This window comes from Astatotilapia calliptera, chromosome 12 (assembly GCF_900246225.1).
Source record: "Astatotilapia calliptera chromosome 12, fAstCal1.2, whole genome shotgun sequence".
NCBI lineage: Eukaryota > Metazoa > Chordata > Actinopteri > Cichliformes > Cichlidae > Astatotilapia > Astatotilapia calliptera.
Window position 1 is genome coordinate 12,173,527 of NC_039313.1, and position 19,684 is coordinate 12,193,210.

Sequence of the window (19,684 nt, forward strand, 5' to 3'; positions counted from 1 at the left end):
TTAAGATTTTATGGCCACCTGCTGGACATGAAGAGAAACCTATGTAGATTTACCACTTTTCATTTCTCCCACTGACATAGCTTGTTAAGAAAAAGCATAGCTAGAAGGCACTGCCTTTTGTGAGGAACTTTCATTTCAAAGAATAAGTCAATACACAATGAAACATTTTGTTGTTGCAGCTCCTTTAAGTAGTCATTTGTTGAGATTTAAAAACTGCATAAATACACGTTGAGCTGTAAAAAATGCAGTATTGATTTAAGCCAGGCAGACAAACATTGTCTCTTCAATCTCTCAACATAAGACAGTACTCAGGGATCTGATTCATGACAGCGTCACTGAATTTATTTAAGCATTTTCCCCCTACAGTTGAGAAACTGGGCTTACATTTCCCTCCAAGTTCTGAAACCAGCAGAGAAAATCATTTAAGTCAATCTATACTCATTTATCAGCCCCTTTTAATATGATGCTCCTATGAAGAACGACTTACAGTAAACAGCATTCATGAATTCATTATGTGCAGTATCACCCTCTCCATTTCGATATATTTAAATAGATCTATTCAAAACATGTTTGCTTTTGTTCTCATCAAACTGAAAACTGTTTAGAGGGAACCAACTTGAACTCCAAACTGACCAAACAATCAGAAGAGTTTTACACCACTGCAGGGTTGTAAAATTTTATTTGGACAAATCTGTACATGGAGGTTTTGGCCTTCAGTGTGTTCACATATATAAGCAGAATGGGGACACAGACAGTTAGCTCACTGAAGATCAATCGAAGTGCTATTACTCAAAACTGGACAGGAAGTTCAGTACAATCTGCTTCAGTTTAGCATCTGATGCTTCTGAGATCTTGCCATCAGCCCTGAAACGAAAAACGGATGAGATCAGATTGAACAATTTTGGTTTTTAAAGGCTCAAACATACAGATTTGTTTTTCTTCTTACTTGATGTTGGAAAGCAGGTCCTGGTGCTGGCTCAAAATGTGTTGCAAGAAAGCCTTCTCGAATTTTGTGATCTTGCTCGGCTCCATCTTGTCCAGGTGACCCCTGACACCAGCATAGATGACTGCTACCTGCTCCTCAATGGCCATGGGAGCTGGAAGAACCATTAAAGACAGTTAGTTGCACTGTACAATACCCTGAGGATTTCTAGCGAAATAAAAATAATAATAGTAACTCACAGTACTGGCCCTGCTTCAGCAGTTCAGTGAGTCTGACACCCCTGTTAAGGAGCTGCTGGGTGGCAGCATCCAAGTCAGAGCCGAACTGGGCGAAGGCAGCCACCTCACGGTACTGGGCCAACTCCAGCTTCATGGTACCAGCCACCTATAAAGTTAGGAAAATATGAAATGAGAGAGAACCTAAGATTTTAGCCCTGCGGCTGAATTATATGCAATTCTTATTCTTGAATACATTTAAAAAGGAGGTCAGCCAGATGTTACCTGCTTCATGGCTCTAGTCTGGGCAGCAGAGCCTACTCTGGACACAGACAGACCCACATTGATAGCTGGGCGGATACCCTTGTAGAACAGCTCAGTCTCCAGGAAGATCTAAAGGGGGGGGGGGGGGGGGGGGGAACGACGACATGGAGAAGTCAGAGGTGCAATACAAAACATGAACAGATAAACATCAGCTCCGAACACTTTTCAAACAAACCTGTCCGTCTGTGATGGAAATGACGTTGGTGGGGATGTAGGCAGACACGTCACCGGCCTGAGTCTCAATGACAGGCAGGGCGGTGAGGGAGCCACCACCGAAATTGTCGTTCATCTTGGCAGCTCTCTCCAGCAGACGGGAGTGCAGGTAGAACACGTCACCTGGGTAGGCCTCACGACCAGGGGGACGGCGGAGCAGCAGGGACATCTGACGGTAGGCAACAGCCTGTGGGAGAAAGAAAATTATTCAATTTGAGAATAATAGTGACATTTGCACAACATGCTAAACTTTAGTGATGAATAAAGTTTGCAGATTCATCTGCAAATCCTCACCTGTTTGGACAGATCATCATAGATGATCAGGGCATGCTTGCCGTTGTCTCTGAAGTACTCTCCCATGGAGCAGCCAGAGTATGGAGCCAGGTACTGCAGCGGAGCAGCATCAGAGGCAGTGGCAGAGACCACGATTGTGTACTTCATGGCATCGGCATCAGTCAGCCTCTTCACCAGCTGAGCCACAGTAGACCTCTTCTGTCCAATGGCAACATAGATGCAGTACAGCTTCTTCTTCTCATCAGTTCCGTCATTGAAGCGTTTCTGGTTGATGATTGTGTCGATGGCAATGGCAGTTTTGCTGGAATGTGGAATATTGAACTTAAAAAAAATATTCCACTCATCTACAGCTCTCCTATCAAGACCAAACCACTGTTAAAAACCATCTGTGAATTTTGATAATTACCCAGTCTGTCTGTCACCAATGATCAGCTCACGCTGGCCTCTGCCAATGGGCACCAGACTGTCCACAGCCTTGATTCCAGTCTGCATGGGCTCCCTCACAGAGATACGGGGGATGATACCTGGGGCCTTCAGACCCACACGCCTACGGACCTTGGAGCCCAAAGGACCCTGAGAGAGTGAGAGAGAATGTCAATTTAAGGCAAACTTCAACATCAAAATGGTTGCAAGTACTATAATGGTGGGAAATAAAAGTCATGTTGCGATGACTGCCATTTAATTACTGAACTAGTCATGAATAGGTAGAAAAACAAAAAGAACCAACCCCCCCCCCCCCCCCCCCCCAAAAAAAAAAAAAAAAAAAAAAAAAAGGCAAGATTTCGTCACTGGTCCAAATAACTCGTGGATGCTTACTAATGAGAGACAAGGTCATTTATGAAAACTTAAACTGGCAATTTTGCTGATTAATAGGTAATCTAGCTGCTCTACAAGATAATGTCTGGTGATGAGTTCTTTAAAAAGGCCCTAGTTAATCAACTTGAATGTCACAATCCAAAACAAAAAATTATTTTTTAAAGGTTTTTAAATTACCTTCCCATCGATGGCATTTCCCAGAGCATCCACTACACGGCCAAGCAGCTCCTCTCCCACAGGAACATCCACAATGGCACCGGTCCTCTTCACGATGTCGCCCTCCTTGATCAGCTTGTCATTACCGAACACCACAACACCAACGTTGTCAGGCTCCAAGTTCAGAGACATGCCCTGGAGGATAATAAATATGGTTTCTTGAAAAAACATAACATCACTGAATTGAAACTGTTAGCATTTTTTAGTTTCACAATTTTGTTCAACAAGACAAACCCACGGTGCGCTCCTCTTTAACCATTTTTATATATAAAAGATATGCAGGTTGGAGAGAAACCTTGTGCCTTTGGACTTACTTTCAGGCCAGAGGAAAATTCCACCATCTCTTCTGCCTGGACATTCCTCAGTCCATACACTCTGGCAATACCGTCACCAATAGACAGCACACGCCCTGTCTCTTCCAGGTCTGCAGAGGTGTCAGCTCCCAGGATCTTCTCCTCCAGGATGGAGGACACCTCGGCTGTGCCTGTGAAAGACAAAATGTCAAAAAATAAATACAACTGGATGTTAAAATGACTGGAAAAGCTTTCCCCAATAATCTATTGAAACACTTAGAAGTAGAGGAACAGTTGAGAAACAGTTGTGAAACCTTCATGGTTTTATGCTGCAAAAAGGATTAATTTTGTTACCTCAATGTGCTTTTACCAAAAAAACAAAAAACAAAAAACAAACAAAAACAAAACCAAAGAATGAAAATATGCATGGTTTAAATTTCTAAATGACATAATTAGAATGAAGAGTTATGTGGGTCTCAAACACCAAACACTGATGATGCCTTTTCTAAGATAAGGTGTTCTTAGACGTACACACAGGGATTACACAGCAGTTTCACCGGCATAGCAGAACCAATTATTTTAATAAGTCGCCTTTATGAGATGCCCTGCATTGTACAGGATGAAGTTTCTGGTCTGTTGTTTTTGACTTTCTCACCTGTCTTCTGCAGCCATGGTCTGTGTGTGTGGAGGTGGTTGACCCCAACGCAGGCGGCCGGAATAGTCTTTGACACCTGGATTCAATAACAAGCACTTAATTAAAAGTTGAGCGCAAATGAAAGTTAAGAGACATTTAAATAAGGATTACAACTGCGCTTCTTGCAGTGAGGCAAATGTAAGTTTGTGCAGCGGAGAGGAGTTGCGCTGTCAGGCTTTCTGACCTTCAAAGCGTGGCTGAATGAGCTGTTAGCTGACAGCTAGCATTAGCTTGAGTGCTACATTTAGTGCTACAGGACGAAATCAGTCACTTCACAAGGGCAACATAAAAAAAAAACACGATTAAACATCCAATTTCAAGACTTTTAGCATCGATTATTAACTAGGACTTATTAGAAGGGTATTCGTAAGCCGGTGACAGGTTAGCTAGCGGCCTGCGGCATTAACGTTACCCTTCACGCCCATAAATGCTCGCACGGATATTAAATAAACTTACTGCAATATTCTTAATAAATGCAACTTGCTTGGTTAAAGTACTTACGAATCCAGCCCTTCTAGGCAGGGTTCTGGCCAAAGCTGCTGCAACTCTAACGGATAGCATTTTCTCGGGTTGCTAATGACCTGTCCTCAACTGTTAGCAGCTCCGACCTGCCTGTGAGTGAATGTAATGGCTGAATGAACTCTTCTTCTATTAATGCGACTCTGGTCCTGGTTCCCACTTTAATACTCATCGGTGCCCCCTACTGACGCGGAAATTATACGTTACACAAAATAAAAACGTTATTTTGTGCAAACCAACTTAACTTAAATGAAAATGGCAAAAAGAAAAAAAAAGATGTACAACTGTGGGTGCTTTGCACCAACTGTGCCAACATAAAATATAAATAGTAGACAGCAGGAATAAATAGTAAACAGGAGAAATATAAACAAGTAAGAGGGACGTATAAAAAACAAGAGAAATATAAAGCATAACAGCAAGGCACAACTAACAAAACAGACTGGGATTTGGTACATTGCTGTTCTGAATTTAGTGCATTTATATGCATATATATTTTCGATGCATGTGAAGATAATCCTCTCTTTTAATTTAATGCCTTTAAACAACCAGTCAAAAGCAGTTCCCAGTATAATAGTAGATAATGCTTTACTTTAGTTGATCTTTGGTTCTACCACATCCCAAAAGTGTTCTAGTGGAGTTAGATCTGGTGAATGTGGAGACCATTTGAGTACAATGAAAGCTCCTGTTGATAACAGCCATCAGAAGAACTTCTATTCTCCAAGTTTGGTTCTAAAAGAGGTTATGTGAGTTACTGTTGCCTTCCTATAATCTCAAAGCAGCCAGAACATAGTCCCCTGGCCTCTAAAATCAACAAGGCATCCCATAACGTCTGCAGTTTGTAAAATGCTCATACCAACTCATCTGGTACCAGCAACCACGCCGCTTTCACAGTCACTTATATTCGCTTTCTCCCCCATTCTGATGCTCTATTTGAACTTCAGCAGGTCAGTGCCTTGAGCTGGTGCCATGTGATTGGCTGATTATTTACATTAACAGGGAACTAAACAAAACCAAACAAATCGGCCAGTGAGTATATTGAAGTGCACGCGATAACATTCTTATACGTACTTATTTATCTTATCTATTAACTTGCTTTTCCGAGTTGAGGGTACCTTAGTGTGATTTTTTTTTTTTGCTAACAGGGAAATCATATTTTTGATTATTTCCTACTCTCTGCGAATGCTTAAGAAAAGAGCAATTGCGTTGAATCATGGGAAATGTAGGCCTTAGCGCATCTAGCCAGGACATCTTTGCCTCTAATGCGTTTATTTTTATATGTATATTCTACCATTTCTTTCAAATGGGTTTCCAGTGAGTCTGCTAATGTTGCGGACATACATTAATAAACAACAGTGGTCCTTAAGTGAAGATTTCATTATTTAAAGTCAAGACTACAAGTTACTTCAATGTGCCGTTTGCGTTTTTAAGCCTGTTAATGTGTTTACATTGTTTCTATAAAGATTAACTTTGCAAGGTCGGATAGGTTAACCCAGAGATAGCTGCAGCTTTGGCATGTAGCGCTGCAACATCGCCCTCTTTTGCTCCGTAGAACAAATGACATGTCTGCTTTTGTCAACGACAACCAGGCGAGTCAGACAGTCATTTGGTTTGGTTCGCCTGTAGTGTTTAGCCAAGCCAGCCAGCCAGCAACAACCAGCCGCCTGAATGTAGATCCGCATGGGCTACTACCACTGTATATCTCCAAATAACCCAGCGGAATCATAAAATAAGGATCCCAGGATGGTGTTAGTGCATGTCGGATATCTGGTTCTTCCTGTATTCGGCTCAGTAAGAAACAGAGGTACGGTATTAATATTCATATCGATCCAAAACATGTGCCCTGTTTATCTTAATATTCACTGCAGCTGTTGGGCTAGCTAGCTCGAGCTCCGCCGTTGGGTTAGCTCCCGTTAGCTAGCATGAAATTAATGGTCAAATTGCTTGCCGACGCGATAACGCTTTATATTCGCATCCGTCGCAGATTAATATAAGGCACCGAATTATAAGGTTTGCTAGGTGCAAATACAGCGAATTAAAAATTAACTTCGTTGCTACAGATAAGCTAACTGGCTTCTTGGGCTCAGACTATTTCTTGAAACATTTCTCACAAAGGCTTGCACATGCACGCGACATGCGGCCAAAATGCCTCATGTAAAAAAAAGAAAAAGAAACACATTCCTACATAAAAAGACGTCTTTATTAACGTGCGGTGCATTTTTATTTGTGAGGTTTTAAGAAAAATATTCAACGTTTCCTCGAAACTACCGTGTTTGTGCTGTAAAGAAAAATACCGCAAAATAGACGTAGCCTGTCCAGCCAGTCAGCTTATCTGTGCACGGATGATGTCATTTGAAGATCATCTGCTTCTGCTAACGCTCGCCGTTTTTTCCACCGTGATTCCAGTAGTTATTACAATTATTACCCCTCTCAATTGGCCAGTGTGCTAATCGATAAGTGGCCAGTCGACCGGGAGCCTTTAATTCCGGGCTATCAGTGTATCCGTCGCCCTTTTCTCTCATTTGCTAATTGGCAATTCAGCAGCTGTTTGTTTGAAGCTGCCGAATTGCAAAAAGAAAAAGAATCGAGTGTGGGGTATCAGTTAAACAATGATAAAGCTACAGTGCAACATTAATTTCACAACAGTGGCATCAGTGATTTTCATTGTGCTTTTATTTCTGTTCTTATTTCCCTGTTTCATAGTATGGAGGCTGGCTCTACATTCTGCATTTATCAGATCTTTGTCGTCCCCCCCCATTGTGTAGCTAATGATCATCTGCTGCTGTGTGGTGTGGCGTGGCCTCTGCCTGTTCTCTGCATTTAGCTGTATTGTGAATCCCTTCTTCATTTCCTCTTTCCATCAGAAGACGACATTGGTATTAAAAAAAGCACCCCCCCCTTTCCCAAGATGTACTCAGCCATAGACTTTCCATGTTAAACAGACTAAAACAATATCTAACACCTAGGACAGAGCACCTTTTTTTTGGTCTTTTTTTCTGTCAAATTGCTGTAGCACTGAGTAAACATTTTTAGCTCTTTTCTAGATCAGTTGAATGTCATTGTGTACCTCCCATCCAGTCTTGATAGACAACATGCTGTAAATTCCTGTAAAGTGGATACATTTTGCATGATCTCAAATACTGCACTGCATTGTTGAACACCAGAATTTGGCTCATCTTTTTCTTCTCTTCACACAAGGTGCAATGTACATGATTAAAGTGACCTGCGATTGAAAAAACAACAACAAATAAATAAATTAAAGCATGCAAATTGGGACCACGCGCATGCCATTTTTTACTGTTAAAAACGTAACATTTAAATCAGTGGCGATGTCACTTGAAATGACTGAAGGTACACTGCACCTCCACACAACAACCTGCCATAACTGTCTCCATTTTTTTTGTGTAATCCTTTTGTTCCCTTTTTGCAAATTTCAAGCTTTGAATCACACTGAATTGTCAGGGCCTGTTTTGCCCTTTTACAGGCATCTGAAACTCTAAACGTTTAAGTAGGAAAACATGCTCACTGGTGGTTCATCACTTCTCAATTTACCCCACTAACATAAGACCAAAATGCTATCCATTTCACAGGGATGCCTATTTTTCCTGCACTGCTAAAGAGATCCTCTATTAGTAATAACGTCTTTATTGTTTGGTTGTGGTTTCTCTTTACCTTTTGTTCTGGTAATAGTACTTTCAATGCATGGTCACATTTATGATTCATAATTTTTTGTTTATGTTTTTTCTACATTTGACTAGTGAAAAATCCAATGTAATCTTTCTGTAGAAAAGATGTACCCTGCTGTACTGAAATCATGTGCTGTAGCCAACACGTCTGCTCATTGGATGCCGCTTTTGTTCTTTTTAACCCTATATGGAGCATGGTGGGCCTTGCCTTCAGTGTATGTTGTTTATTTTTGTTGCATGGAGTTATACTATTATTACAAACAAACAAGAAAGAAAACACAAATTCCACAAATACTAATATTTTTCAATAAAGAATATAGTGTTTTTCCTAACCTTCAGTGTGCTTCTTGCTGATTTCCATTTATTGTCCTCCCTCTCCCTTGTCCCCTATCTGCTCCCCCCCTCCTTCCCCTCCCTCCACCCCTGTCCCCACCAACCCACCTACCCACCTCCTCTCCTGCTGTGACAAAGATAGACGATTTCCACGCTTACTTCATCGCAGGGCCCTGAATGAGTCTATCTGCTGTCATTCATGGTGATCGTTCTCACTGAGACGCTTGAAAACGCAGTGTGCTACTTGCAGTCTAGACTCTGAGCCTTTGACCCACGGCAGCAAGGTCATATCTTGTTTGCTCGGCTACGCTGACAAACTGTCAAGCTGAAATGCGAAATCTGGAAAGCTACACTGCTTGTCTTTCCTGTATTTAAAATTCAAACTGCAATTTTCAAGCGTGCTCCGAGTAAATGCAATGTAGACTTTGCCTTTTTCTTTATAAATTATTATTTATTTATTTTTTTGGAGAAATCAAGTGTTTACGAGCAAAGTAGTCTTGTCTTTTGCACTTCTATAAGAAACTGTTTAAAAGTCAGACATGGCAGAGCATAACTGTGGTTCCCTCTGGCAGAGATCCCCTCCCCCCAAAGTCTGATCAAAGCTAAATTTAATTATTCTCAGTCCCACTATGATACAAAAAGGTCTCCTTAAGCTTAACCAGGGTATTAAAACCATATTGCAACACAGCACAAGCTAGCCTATGTCTTTATTTTCCACTCCTTGTCAAGTCTCGACAGCAGTCTGTTCGCTGCAGTTGCCAAATAGCTGTGGTTGGAGAGAGTTAAAAAAAGCATTCAAGCTATTTCCTGTCAACTCCTGAATGTTCATATGGGAGAAGAATAGCAGAGCTTTACTGGAAGTGTATAACACAGAGAGACAGCTGATTTCAGTAGAGCACATTTATAATGTGAATTTAATGTCTAGTTTAATTTTTTTATATGGAACAGGTTGTTCTTTACAGTTGTGTAGATAGAGACTTGGCAGAGAAACAGTTTAATGTATTTCTTACAGGCAGTGAGGTAATAATGGTTTACTTCTGAGTGCACTGACCTGCTGTCAGCTGCAGAATTTACAAGAACTGAGCTACGTCGATATCTGTATAGGGGTACGGTTCTTCTGTTCTGATCCAGTTTGTTTGTCTGTGAAGACGAGGAGTCGATCCAGGGGCTGGAAATGCATTTAAAGAAATGAACGCTTGCGCTTTGTGTGGAGCACCAAAAATGGTTTTCATTCTCATGGTACTTGTGGTAACCATCATTTTCCCACCCCCACAGAAGTATTTTTCACCCTAGGTAAGAGGTAGGGCTTCATTAACATGCTATATCTCACACACAGTGACACCACATTTCACCTACTATTAATTCCATCTAATTTCCCCCCTCAGGTACCTGACAACTTCTCCTTATACTCCACAGGATCCCATTTCAACCGGCAACAGCAACAACAGCAGCAGCAGCACAGCCATGCTACCTCTTGCCGGCACTTCCAGTTAGGTCCTCAGGCCCCGCTGCCCATGGACTTCCCCATGCCCCACCCAGGGCAGCCACAGTCAGGCATTAACCCCCACCTGGCCCCGCCCAGCCACCAACACGGCCCTCCGCTCCACTCGCCCCTCAACCCTTTGCCCGCTCCCCAGTTCCAGGACATCCCTGCCCCTCCCTTCCTACCTCAGGCATTACACCAGCAATACCTCCTCCAGCAGCAGATCCTCGAGGCCCAGCACCGACACATCCTGCCACCCTCCAGGTATCCACACAGCTTTATGGTACAAAAAAAAAAATAGAGAGGAAAAGGCAAAATATTTAGTTTAAGCACCTCGTTGGTAACTACTGGAGTTGTGCAGTGACATTTTAAATTTAAATGATAAACTCTTATTTTCCAGGATGTTTTCAAATGCTTAGTTATTTGTCTTAGTAGACGGACCCCAGAGAGAGTTCCTCACCAACCCCACAGGCTGCGACCCGGCTATGAGTTTGCTCCCCCCCTCCATGTCCCTCCGCAGCCTGTGGTTCAGCAGCCCCGCTACCTGGCTGAGGGCACAGACTGGTAAGCAGTGCATCTCTCTCAACGACACATGCAGCGCCACAGATGCAAAAAGCTATTTTTTTTAGAGGAAACATCAACAGACACCTTATTTCGTAATGTGAAAGCATTTTTTACCAGCTCATCTTTAGACCATTTAAGATAAATGTCAGTTACAGACACATTTTAGATTTGAATGAATGAGTTCAAGATGAAGAGTTGAAAGCAAATAAATTGCTGTTGTAGCACTCTTGTCAATGGGAGTCTTGAGTGAAATCACAGAGTACAAATTATAAAGACCAAAAAAACAAAAAACAAACACAAAATAATGACCCAAAAAATCAAGAAGTTCCCAAACTTCTTCTTAATGTATTTATTTAAGTAGCTCATCGCTTAATTTTAGCTATGTGTGCTACAGCCATTTGTCCACTTACCTTCTGCTGGTCCATGTGTATTGATTACTTTTATAATATCAACTCTCACACATTTGCTTGCATGATAACCAATTTTCATGTAATCAAATTTGCTGTATCTGACCTGGTATGGGGATATATATATTTTTTAAAAATCATATTACAATCTCACCGTTTAAAAGATTTACCCATTGAGCAGCTACAGAAGTACACAAGTCTGCTGTTATCGAAGCTCAGTGTTCCAGAGACCTCGCAGTGTTCCACTGGCTGATTTGTTTTTTCCGTTTCTGTCCAGGGATCTAAGTGTGGACGCTGGGCTTCCCCCCCACCAGTATCACATCCACCCGCTGCCGCAGCACTATCAGCACTACTTGACCTCTCCTAGGATGCACCACTTCCCTAGAAACAATGCCTCAACGCAAGTGGTGAGCTCCCCTCTGCCTCCATACGATCAATCATGTTCATCTCGATGAACTCACGGCGACTCTTCTCCTGGTTTCTGAGATTAATCTCAACACCCAGCAACCGGGGATGACCCGTGTCCCTATTGTTCTTTCTGATTTCTGCTGCAAAGCTGACGCTAGCTTCTTTTATCTGTCATCTCCTAGGTTGTCCATGAGATCAGAAACTACCCATATCCCCAGTTGCACTTGCTGGCTCTGCAGAGTCTCAACCCCTCCCGCCACGCATCTGCAGTTAGAGAGAGCTATGAGGTTTGTGCGCCTATTTCCTCGCTCTCCTCAGCAGACGCACCAGTCTACACTAATTTATCATTGTTTTCTCTGTGACCAATCTCTGGATAGGCTTGAGTGGTAGCTGATTTTCTTATTTCCAATTACCCAGGGCTCCAGATGCTTTAAATGGTCCAGCTGCCTTTAATCTCATGTCATTTGTTTTCATTTCAAGCAAGGTGTCCTGTTCCTTAAGGCACCGATTTGATTACATTACACACTTTAATATCTTTTTATTGTGCATATTTATTTCTGTTATTTTAGTGGCAAAATACAGAAAGGTCCTTCCTTTAAAGGCAACTGGGATTTTTTTCATAGGAGCTTCTGCAGCTGGAGGACAGACTGGGCAGCGTAAACCGTGGAGCGGTCCAAACCACCATTGAGAGATTCACTTTCCCCCACAAGTACAAAAAGGTAGGGCTGGAGACTCTTTAGCTCCTTGCTGGATTAAATATACCTTTTTGATGTGGTACGGTAAAGGGGAAGAACTGAAGATGCGAAAGAAAGGGATAGCGAAAGGCAGCAGCAGGTTGAAAGGATCAAAGAGCAAAGACGAGAGTGGAATGAAGGTCACGTCTGTCACTGTAGTTCAAAGGTCAAACTAATTTCCGTTGCCAGATTAGTGAGACAGGGCTGCAGTGTTCACAGTTCAAGGCGCTGGATGACTCATCTAGCTGTCTGCAGATATGTATGTGGAATGAATTTAAAGAAACGTCTATGCCAAATATGACCCAAATACTCAGAATGCAAGATTATTTGGTACATTTTGAGTGAGCAGGAGTAATTGAGTCATTTCCATCTTGATGTCTATTTTTTTCTGGGAAGTATAATTCAAAGACTTTTTTTTATTCTGCCTGAGCTGACTCAGAGACCCCTGTGGCATAAACACTGCACACTTCAGTAATTAAAGTGTGTTTGCTCTTGTGTGGTTTTCTGTGCAGAGAATACCACAGGACCTGAAGATGTGTCTGGATGATGAGGAGCTTGACACCGATGAAAAATGCACCATATGTCTGTCGATGCTGGAGGATGGCGAGGATGTCAGGTACTGCTTTTTCTTTGGTTGGTTATGCAGATGTTGATGTAGGCTGCGCATAAAAGCGCTTTTTTTCCTAGAAGGATGTATTTGTTTCTCACATCCTGAAATAGTATCGCATTATCAGTCTGTTTGTCATTCAGTGAATGTACCACTGTGGTTCAGTTAGATGATTAGTGCCTGTAACAGCAGGTTGAGGTTGATTTGTGGATTTGGATGCATTGCATTGAATTTCAATTTACACATTCATGTCCCCCTCAGGAGGAATCTGAATTACTTTGCTCATCTCCTAACTAAACTTAAATGTGTCCCTTAACTTGGGTTCATGACTATATTAATACCTACAAAACTAATTGCATTACCCTCACAGACAACTGGGTTTAGTTACCCCTCTAAAAAACAATTTCTCCCAAAGCCTGTCAGGGTAAATGCTTTTCAGGATGATTAGTCCTCAGAGGTTAATTTACTAATTTATCCTTAACCACATTTCTTTCCCATAAACTGGATATAAAGACACAGGATCTAAGCATTTCTAAACCCTAAACTGGTTCTGCCACCTAAGTTAAAAAGCTTCATGTCTTAAAATCCCATCACTGGATTTCTCCCAGCACCTCATCTTAAAAACCCTCCCCGCGGGCAGCATTAGCTTCTCGCAAAATCTTTTGATGTGTGTCCGGTGTTGTGATGTGTTCAGAAGTGACAGAGCATATTATTTTACCCACTGAATAGGCGGAAAAGAGGCAAGAATAAACAGAATCTTCTGCATTTAAGGGAGGGATGGAGCTGTGATATGGTAGTAGACTTTAATTCTATTCAAATAAAGCGTACACCCAACATCTCAGCTTGATTGTGTTACGTTTGCTCTGGTTTATGTTGAAAATCCTCCATTATTTATGACACAAGCAAATCTTGGCACGTGTGGTCCTAAAATACATATCGGGTGATTTGATATGAGGGAACACCTACAGTAAATATATCATTATTGTACCTCAAACACAGAATTCCTCCTTATGACGTACAACGTTCATTTTAAGCTTATTCCCCCCACATATGAAAGTCAAATGTGAGCTGCTTTCAGATGTCAAACGTGAATCATAGTCCAATGGCTGGATTTATTCTGGATACAAATGGATTCCTGGGTATGACAGACCTATGAATCATACGCATGTGGAAGCCTTAAAGACCGTGAAGTTTGTGTAACAAAGCAGAGCAACAACAGTTGTTTTATCCAGCTGTTAGTTGAGCTGAAGGATGAAGCTTGTTGTCACTTCTGGGTTCACATCAAGCAGGAAACCACCTTTAAATGTTTAATATTAAATATTATTCAACCTAAGAGTGTAAAAAAAGGTGTAAAGAGGAAAAAAAATCATACAAATGTCCATTTATAGTTTTGTTTTTGTTATTTGAGAAAATGGTGTGCTTGTATTGTCAAAAAGCTTTAGTTACTTTCACTCATTGGTGAAGAAAAACAGCAAATTCTCACCTTGACGAAGCAGCAGCTCTGTGTTTTTTGGTATTTTTTCTTTAACAATTAGTGAAATATCAAATTTAACTTTAACAGCTGTTGTAGACAGATGAAAAAAAAACAACTTCATTCAGCTGCATAAGTAAATGCATTAGAAAACATTAGGAAATTCAGATTTTGTATGTAAATAATCTTGCAGTGTAATCACTTACTTTAAAAGCAAGTAATTGGCACACTGTGAAAAAACTTTCACTGCAATTGCTCTTTAACATCTTCTCAAGACGTGCTGATTATGTTGTGGTTGTAAAATAGAAAGCAGTGGTGTGCAATCAACATTTCTGTGAATGTTCTTTTTTCCAGGAAAAATGACTTTTGTCTAGATTTGGTGATCAATCAGCCACTTATACCGTAAACCTCTGGGATTATTACACAGCTTGACATTTTGGAAGGACGCTTTTACGCTTGTTTTAAATTCCTGACCTTGTCTCTCCTGTCTCCTCAGGAGATTACCCTGCATGCATCTCTTCCACCAGGCGTGTGTGGACCAGTGGTTGGCCACCAGCAGGAAATGCCCCATCTGCAGAGTGGACATTGAGACTCAGCTGACCCCCGACAGTTGATAGCTCCTGTTGACTTCTGCAGCTATGGATCTTGGTCTTGTTAATTTTCCATTGCCCTCCCTCCAGGGGGAGAGGCTCTGCCAAACACCCCTCTTCCCCTCTGCATCACTCAACGAGCCTGCCTTCTGAGACAGCTGTGACAGAGGGATCAACAAAGCACACTCACCTACAACGCAACGAGGGACGGGGGGGTTGATGCACAGATAGGCGCCTGGACTGAGGTTCGGTTTAATGGACTTGGCTGGATGTTAAAGGTAGGAGTGGACGTGTATGGACAGATGTGCTGAGGCTTCACACAGTTCTGTCAGATTGTGTACATTTCTCCATACAGCCGCCAAGAGAAAGGGTACTCTGACGACCAACCTCCCCAGCTCAGTGTGGTGTATCAAGGCCATTTCTCTGCCACTATAACCAAACCCTTTGCCCCATCCCTCTCCCCAGGCCTGTGAAAAATCCTTGAAGCTGCACTCTGCCCAAGCCCTCAGCACATCTGTACAGAACATTATCAAATGATTAGCATGAGGTTGTTTGGTGTGAACTCTTGTAGCTGAACGCTTGTGGTGTAATGGAGTATAGTACTGAATAAGTATTTACAGAGTAACAGTGTTGTGTAGCAAGCAAAAGCCTTTTGAGAAATATGTTTGTGAAAAATAAAACCTACAGAGAGGGTGAATACAGCTCTAACAGTAAGAATATTCAGTGTGTTTAATCGTAGGCAACCAGAGAAAGAGCTAGTCATGTAAAAAGGCCAAAAATCCCTCTTTCTTGTCTAACATGGTTTTGGATTTACAGTTAGTAGATGCCATCAGAGTTGATGCTAAAAACGCTAACTGCAGGCATGGCTTCCAGTGATCTGTGTAGTGTCGTAGTCGGGCCTCTATAATCTAGAGCAGAGGCCTCTGATGTGCATGCTGTATGGCAGGCTTGGGCTGTGTCGTTAATATTGTGGAGCAGTAGAAACAGGGACTGTGTCTGTGCATGTGAACCGTATATTATGACTCTGATGATCCCACTCATTCATAGAGGAGGACAAGAATGCACCTGATACCCCCTTCCCCACTCCTTCCCCCGCACCCTTCCCCACTCATCCCGAGTAGACCAAAGTTGCCGTTAGACACTGATCACCGACCAGCTAAGCATTGCGCTCCTAACAGGACTCAAAGAGCTGCCGGTGGATCCGTGTCTAACAGCAACTCCTCTCTGTGGCCTCGCTCATGGTCATGGTCACGCTCGTGATCATGAGAGGCCGGCATGGGCTTGAGGATGCAGTGCCTGAGTCTTGCCATCAGAGTACCTGACATTTGTATTACCTATCACCAGAACCTTATTGCCTATCGAACAAGCACACGTGATTTCTATATCCAGTGAATGGCCTCTGTTGTGTATCGGCTCCTTTCATTTCAATCTGAGTTGCTCCCACTGTTTGATTTAAAAACAAAAAAAGAAGAAAAAAAAGACTGTTTCTGGTGTTACAGGGACAATACAAACTAGTTTGCCTGTGATATGTGCTAGAATGTGTATGACTGTCCCCACCCCCTCTCCCCCCATGGTCGTAGTGTATGGTATTGCTAGAACAACTGTGATACGTTCAGTGATAGAAGCTGTTTTTCTATATCATGCATGAACCATGTTGGCGTAGTTCACTTGAAGGAGGGTGAAAGGGAGAAAAAGCCATCCATTTGAAAAATACCAAACAATTGTTCTTAACATTAATTTTGTTTTAATTGTCTTTTTTTCCCTGCCATTTCGTTCTTTCTTTTTTATTACCTGTACACTTTTCTTTCTTCCTTCTTTTTCTTTTTGTTTTGCTCACATGCCAATCTGGACATGGTACTAATATGCCGAGTCCTTGTCCACTTTAACCATAGTGAAGAAAAAGCTGCAATGCTGCAAAAACATATTTATTGTTGTTCTAATGTAGCTTGTGTTTTGTAAATGCACTATAATATGGAGTTGCCTGATTTTTTTTTCTTTTTTTGTTTTGGTGGTGTGGGTTCTTCTTGTCCTAGAGTTTGTGTTCCAGTTCAGTTAAATATTTTCATGCTTCCTTGTGTATTATTGGAGGGTAACTTGACTGTTTGTGTTGCGTTTGTTTTTTTCGTTTGTTTTTTTTTTTTCCTTTCTTTTCGTATGAAACCTCCATCCAAAAAACTACAGATGGATGAAAATGGAGGTTTGCTAGTTCACATAGAATGCTGTGATTAAAGATGCCTTAAGTATTTAACAATCATTATTTATTACTAACTGTAGCTAGCTAGCTATCGTGGTGGAATATTTAATGTCTCTATCTCATAACTTTGCAATTTAATCAATATATTTATTTAAAATAACACAAAATATTAAAAAAAGAATACCTCATTATGCATTGGTCGGTGGGGATGCTTTTGCATGCCGTCTGTGTTTTCTTTTTTCGGAGGCGAGATAAAAAAAAAAAAAAAGAAACTTGTTGAAAAATCGACTGGGGTTGTTTCCCCCGACACATTTTTTCTAGCCAGCATGGTGCTGTTGATCTGGATTACATTCCATTCATATCATCTCTCGATTTTTCTTTTTTAATAAATGTTTTACTTTCTAGACATCATCCCTGCTTTGATGCAAAGCAGATGTCAGGGTGCAGCCCTTTTTTTTTTGTTTTTTGTCTTAGCTCGCTTCTGTTGTCATAATCAGTCACATTTATTTTCGTTTTTCCACATTTTAAGTTGACCACAATATAAATCATATCTGGGTCTCAATTTAGTGCTTCTCTTTACGACCCACATTACAAGCTGTATTATTTGTTGCTGGCAGTTGCTTTGTGTGGGATTATGGAACGTATATCTAACATGCTAACTTGAGCCATTGATCTTATTGAGCAAACTTCTGGTGTACTGTGGTTATACAATATAGATGTTTTACACCTGGGTATAATAAGCTAACTACGTTTTCGGTGTGCATTTCTTATTAATACTCTACTAATCCTGCAAATTATTATAACATATATTGGATTGGAATGAAGCTGGCTGGTCTTACTATTATGATTTCATTTCGTGCTCTCACTGGCCTTACCCCGTGCCCTCCACAGTGTACCCCATAACTCCAGAGCGAACTGGACAGTAGCCATAGTATTAACTCAAGCTGATGAACCGGAATGAACAGTAGAACTTAAAGCACAAGCTTTTTAATGCATGTCCTTCTCAGGTTTTCCTATGTGTATGTGGGAGTAGCTCTGTAGATGTGTTTAATATGATGCTGTACCTTCTTGAATATTTCAGATGTTTCTTTGCTGCTGAAAAAATGTTGATTATTAACCTGCCAGTGAAAAAGGGAAGTGGCCATCTTTGTACAACACACTGCTGTTTTGCTGTAACCGCGCAATGTTTTATGATCTTGAGTATTTTATAGAAAAGTAGAAGTATGTATCAATAATATGAAAGCAATAGCTAAATCATAATGAAGAATAACATGATCAGTGAATATTGTGGAAAATCTTTAGATTCACTCTGGGTGGATTTTGTACTGTATTTATTACTAATGATGATGCAAAAAGTTGCATAGCTTAACCCAAACTGTTCTGTCTCTTTTTTATTTATTGTCTTGTATATGATCTTTTTGTATGTGTTTTTCAAATAAACTGCCTAAAATGCTGAGAACTAATCTGATCCGTGTGTCATTTGGAGTCATTTTAATTTAGAAAAAACATTTCATTTATGGAACTGTAAGCTATCTGAATTACACGTGTTGGACAACATATCACAGACAGATCTGTAACAGCATACAGTGGGTCCACACATTTTGGAAAACGGCACAATCTTTCCAAACTTGCCTCTGTACACCACTGTATTGGATTTTAAATTAAGCAATCAAGATGTTATTAAACAGTGGAAGGTCTAGAATCAGGAATGCAGAGGAGAGGGAGTATCTGAAACAGGCTCTGTGTGGTGTGTGAGGTCTGGCTTGACAAAGGAGGATGCTAGGGATAGGGTGAGATGGAGGCAGACGAGCTGCTATGGCGACCCCCAAAGGGAGCAGCTAAAAGAAAAAGAAAAATCAGGACGATATTAAAGTGGAGGTTTTTTTTTAGTTGACAAATATATTGCCCACTTGTTAAAGTATCTTCACTAATAAGACAAGCATGACCGATAAAGTCATGCCTTGGCTAGGTGTCCGTCATCTGTCCATCCACAGCTGACAAGATTCACTAATCCTCCTGGAGTATTGGTCAGATTTGATCACCTAGTGGATTTTCATCCATATTGTGGTCACGGTCAAGCTCGAGGTCACATTTATTGTTCTCACTGGATTTTCATCCTGATTAGTTTGTGCAATATAGCCACAATGACAAGGAAGCCTACTATATCGCTTTCTTTCTGTATTTCACGGATTACAATACCTTGTAAATTGTTATAGACAATAGTCACAGTAAGCCAGATGAGCTACTTATGACAATGAAGTTCTGTTTTTTGTATTTCTTATGCAATCCAAGATTACCTGAAATCTGAAAATCATAGATAATGTCCATGTGGTGATACACTTATTTAAAAATAACAATCAACATATAAAGAAATAACTGGGACACTGTAAAATGTTACTCTAATGATCACATTATGCGTGTGATTATGTGTATGTGTAGGTCTTTATCTAATAATAATAATGGATTGCATTTAGCGCTTTTCAAGGCACCCAAAGCGCTTTACAGTTCCATTATTCATTCACTCTCACATTCACACACTGGTGTAGGCAGCTACAGTTGTGGCCACAGCTGCCCTGCGGCAGACTGACAGAAGCGAGGCTGCCATATCACACCATCTGCCCCTCTGGCCAACACCAGTAGGCGGTAGGTGAAGTGTCTTGCCCAAGGACACAACGACCAGGAC

General features: G+C 41.2%; 2 protein-coding genes across 6 annotated transcripts; one reads left to right on the top strand and one right to left on the bottom strand.

The window, feature by feature from the left end:
- Positions 1-660: 660 nt before the first annotated feature.
- Positions 661-4,669, bottom strand: LOC113033154 (ATP synthase subunit alpha, mitochondrial-like). Its single transcript, XM_026186594.1, has 11 exons — positions 4,510-4,669; positions 3,970-4,045; positions 3,336-3,505; positions 2,983-3,156; positions 2,396-2,562; positions 1,990-2,290; positions 1,658-1,882; positions 1,444-1,551; positions 1,183-1,327; positions 947-1,097; positions 661-864 (listed from the first exon to the last, which is right to left on the bottom strand). The coding sequence occupies exons 1-11, from the start codon at positions 4,567-4,569 to the stop codon at positions 786-788; spliced, it is 1,656 nt and encodes a 551-aa protein (XP_026042379.1). The 5' UTR covers positions 4,570-4,669; the 3' UTR covers positions 661-785.
- An 881-nt stretch (positions 4,670-5,550) lies between these two features.
- Positions 5,551-16,589, top strand: ark2cb (arkadia (RNF111) C-terminal like ring finger ubiquitin ligase 2Cb). 5 transcript variants are annotated; one of them, XM_026186597.1, is made up of 8 exons: positions 5,551-6,328; positions 9,960-10,290; positions 10,459-10,590; positions 11,275-11,404; positions 11,588-11,692; positions 12,029-12,124; positions 12,652-12,755; positions 14,714-16,589. In XM_026186597.1, the coding sequence occupies exons 1-8, from the start codon at positions 6,268-6,270 to the stop codon at positions 14,829-14,831; spliced, it is 1,077 nt and encodes a 358-aa protein (XP_026042382.1). In that variant the 5' UTR covers positions 5,551-6,267; the 3' UTR covers positions 14,832-16,589. The 5 variants fall into 5 exon arrangements, with proteins under 5 accessions (XP_026042382.1, XP_026042383.1, XP_026042384.1 ...); XM_026186598.1 differs by having other exon boundaries at positions 10,462-10,590; XM_026186599.1 differs by lacking the exon at positions 5,551-6,328 and adding an exon at positions 8,627-9,836.
- The last annotated feature ends 3,095 nt before the right edge of the window (positions 16,590-19,684 follow it).

Coding starts and splice junctions, on each gene's coding strand:
- ark2cb (XM_026186595.1), top strand. CDS start 9,860: ATGCTATATCTCACACACAGTGACACCACATTTCACCTACTATTAATT. Junction 10,591..11,274: donor CTGGCTGAGGGCACAGACTG/GTAAGCAGTGCA, acceptor GTTTCTGTCCAG/GGATCTAAGTGTGGACGCTG. Junction 11,693..12,028: donor CAGTTAGAGAGAGCTATGAG/GTTTGTGCGCCT, acceptor TTTTTTTCATAG/GAGCTTCTGCAGCTGGAGGA.
- LOC113033154 (XM_026186594.1), bottom strand. CDS start 4,569: ATGCTATCCGTTAGAGTTGCAGCAGCTTTGGCCAGAACCCTGCCTAGA. Junction 2,291..2,395: donor ATTGGTGACAGACAGACTGG/GTAATTATCAAA, acceptor TCCACATTCCAG/CAAAACTGCCATTGCCATCG. Junction 1,552..1,657: donor TTTCCATCACAGACGGACAG/GTTTGTTTGAAA, acceptor CCCCCCCTTTAG/ATCTTCCTGGAGACTGAGCT.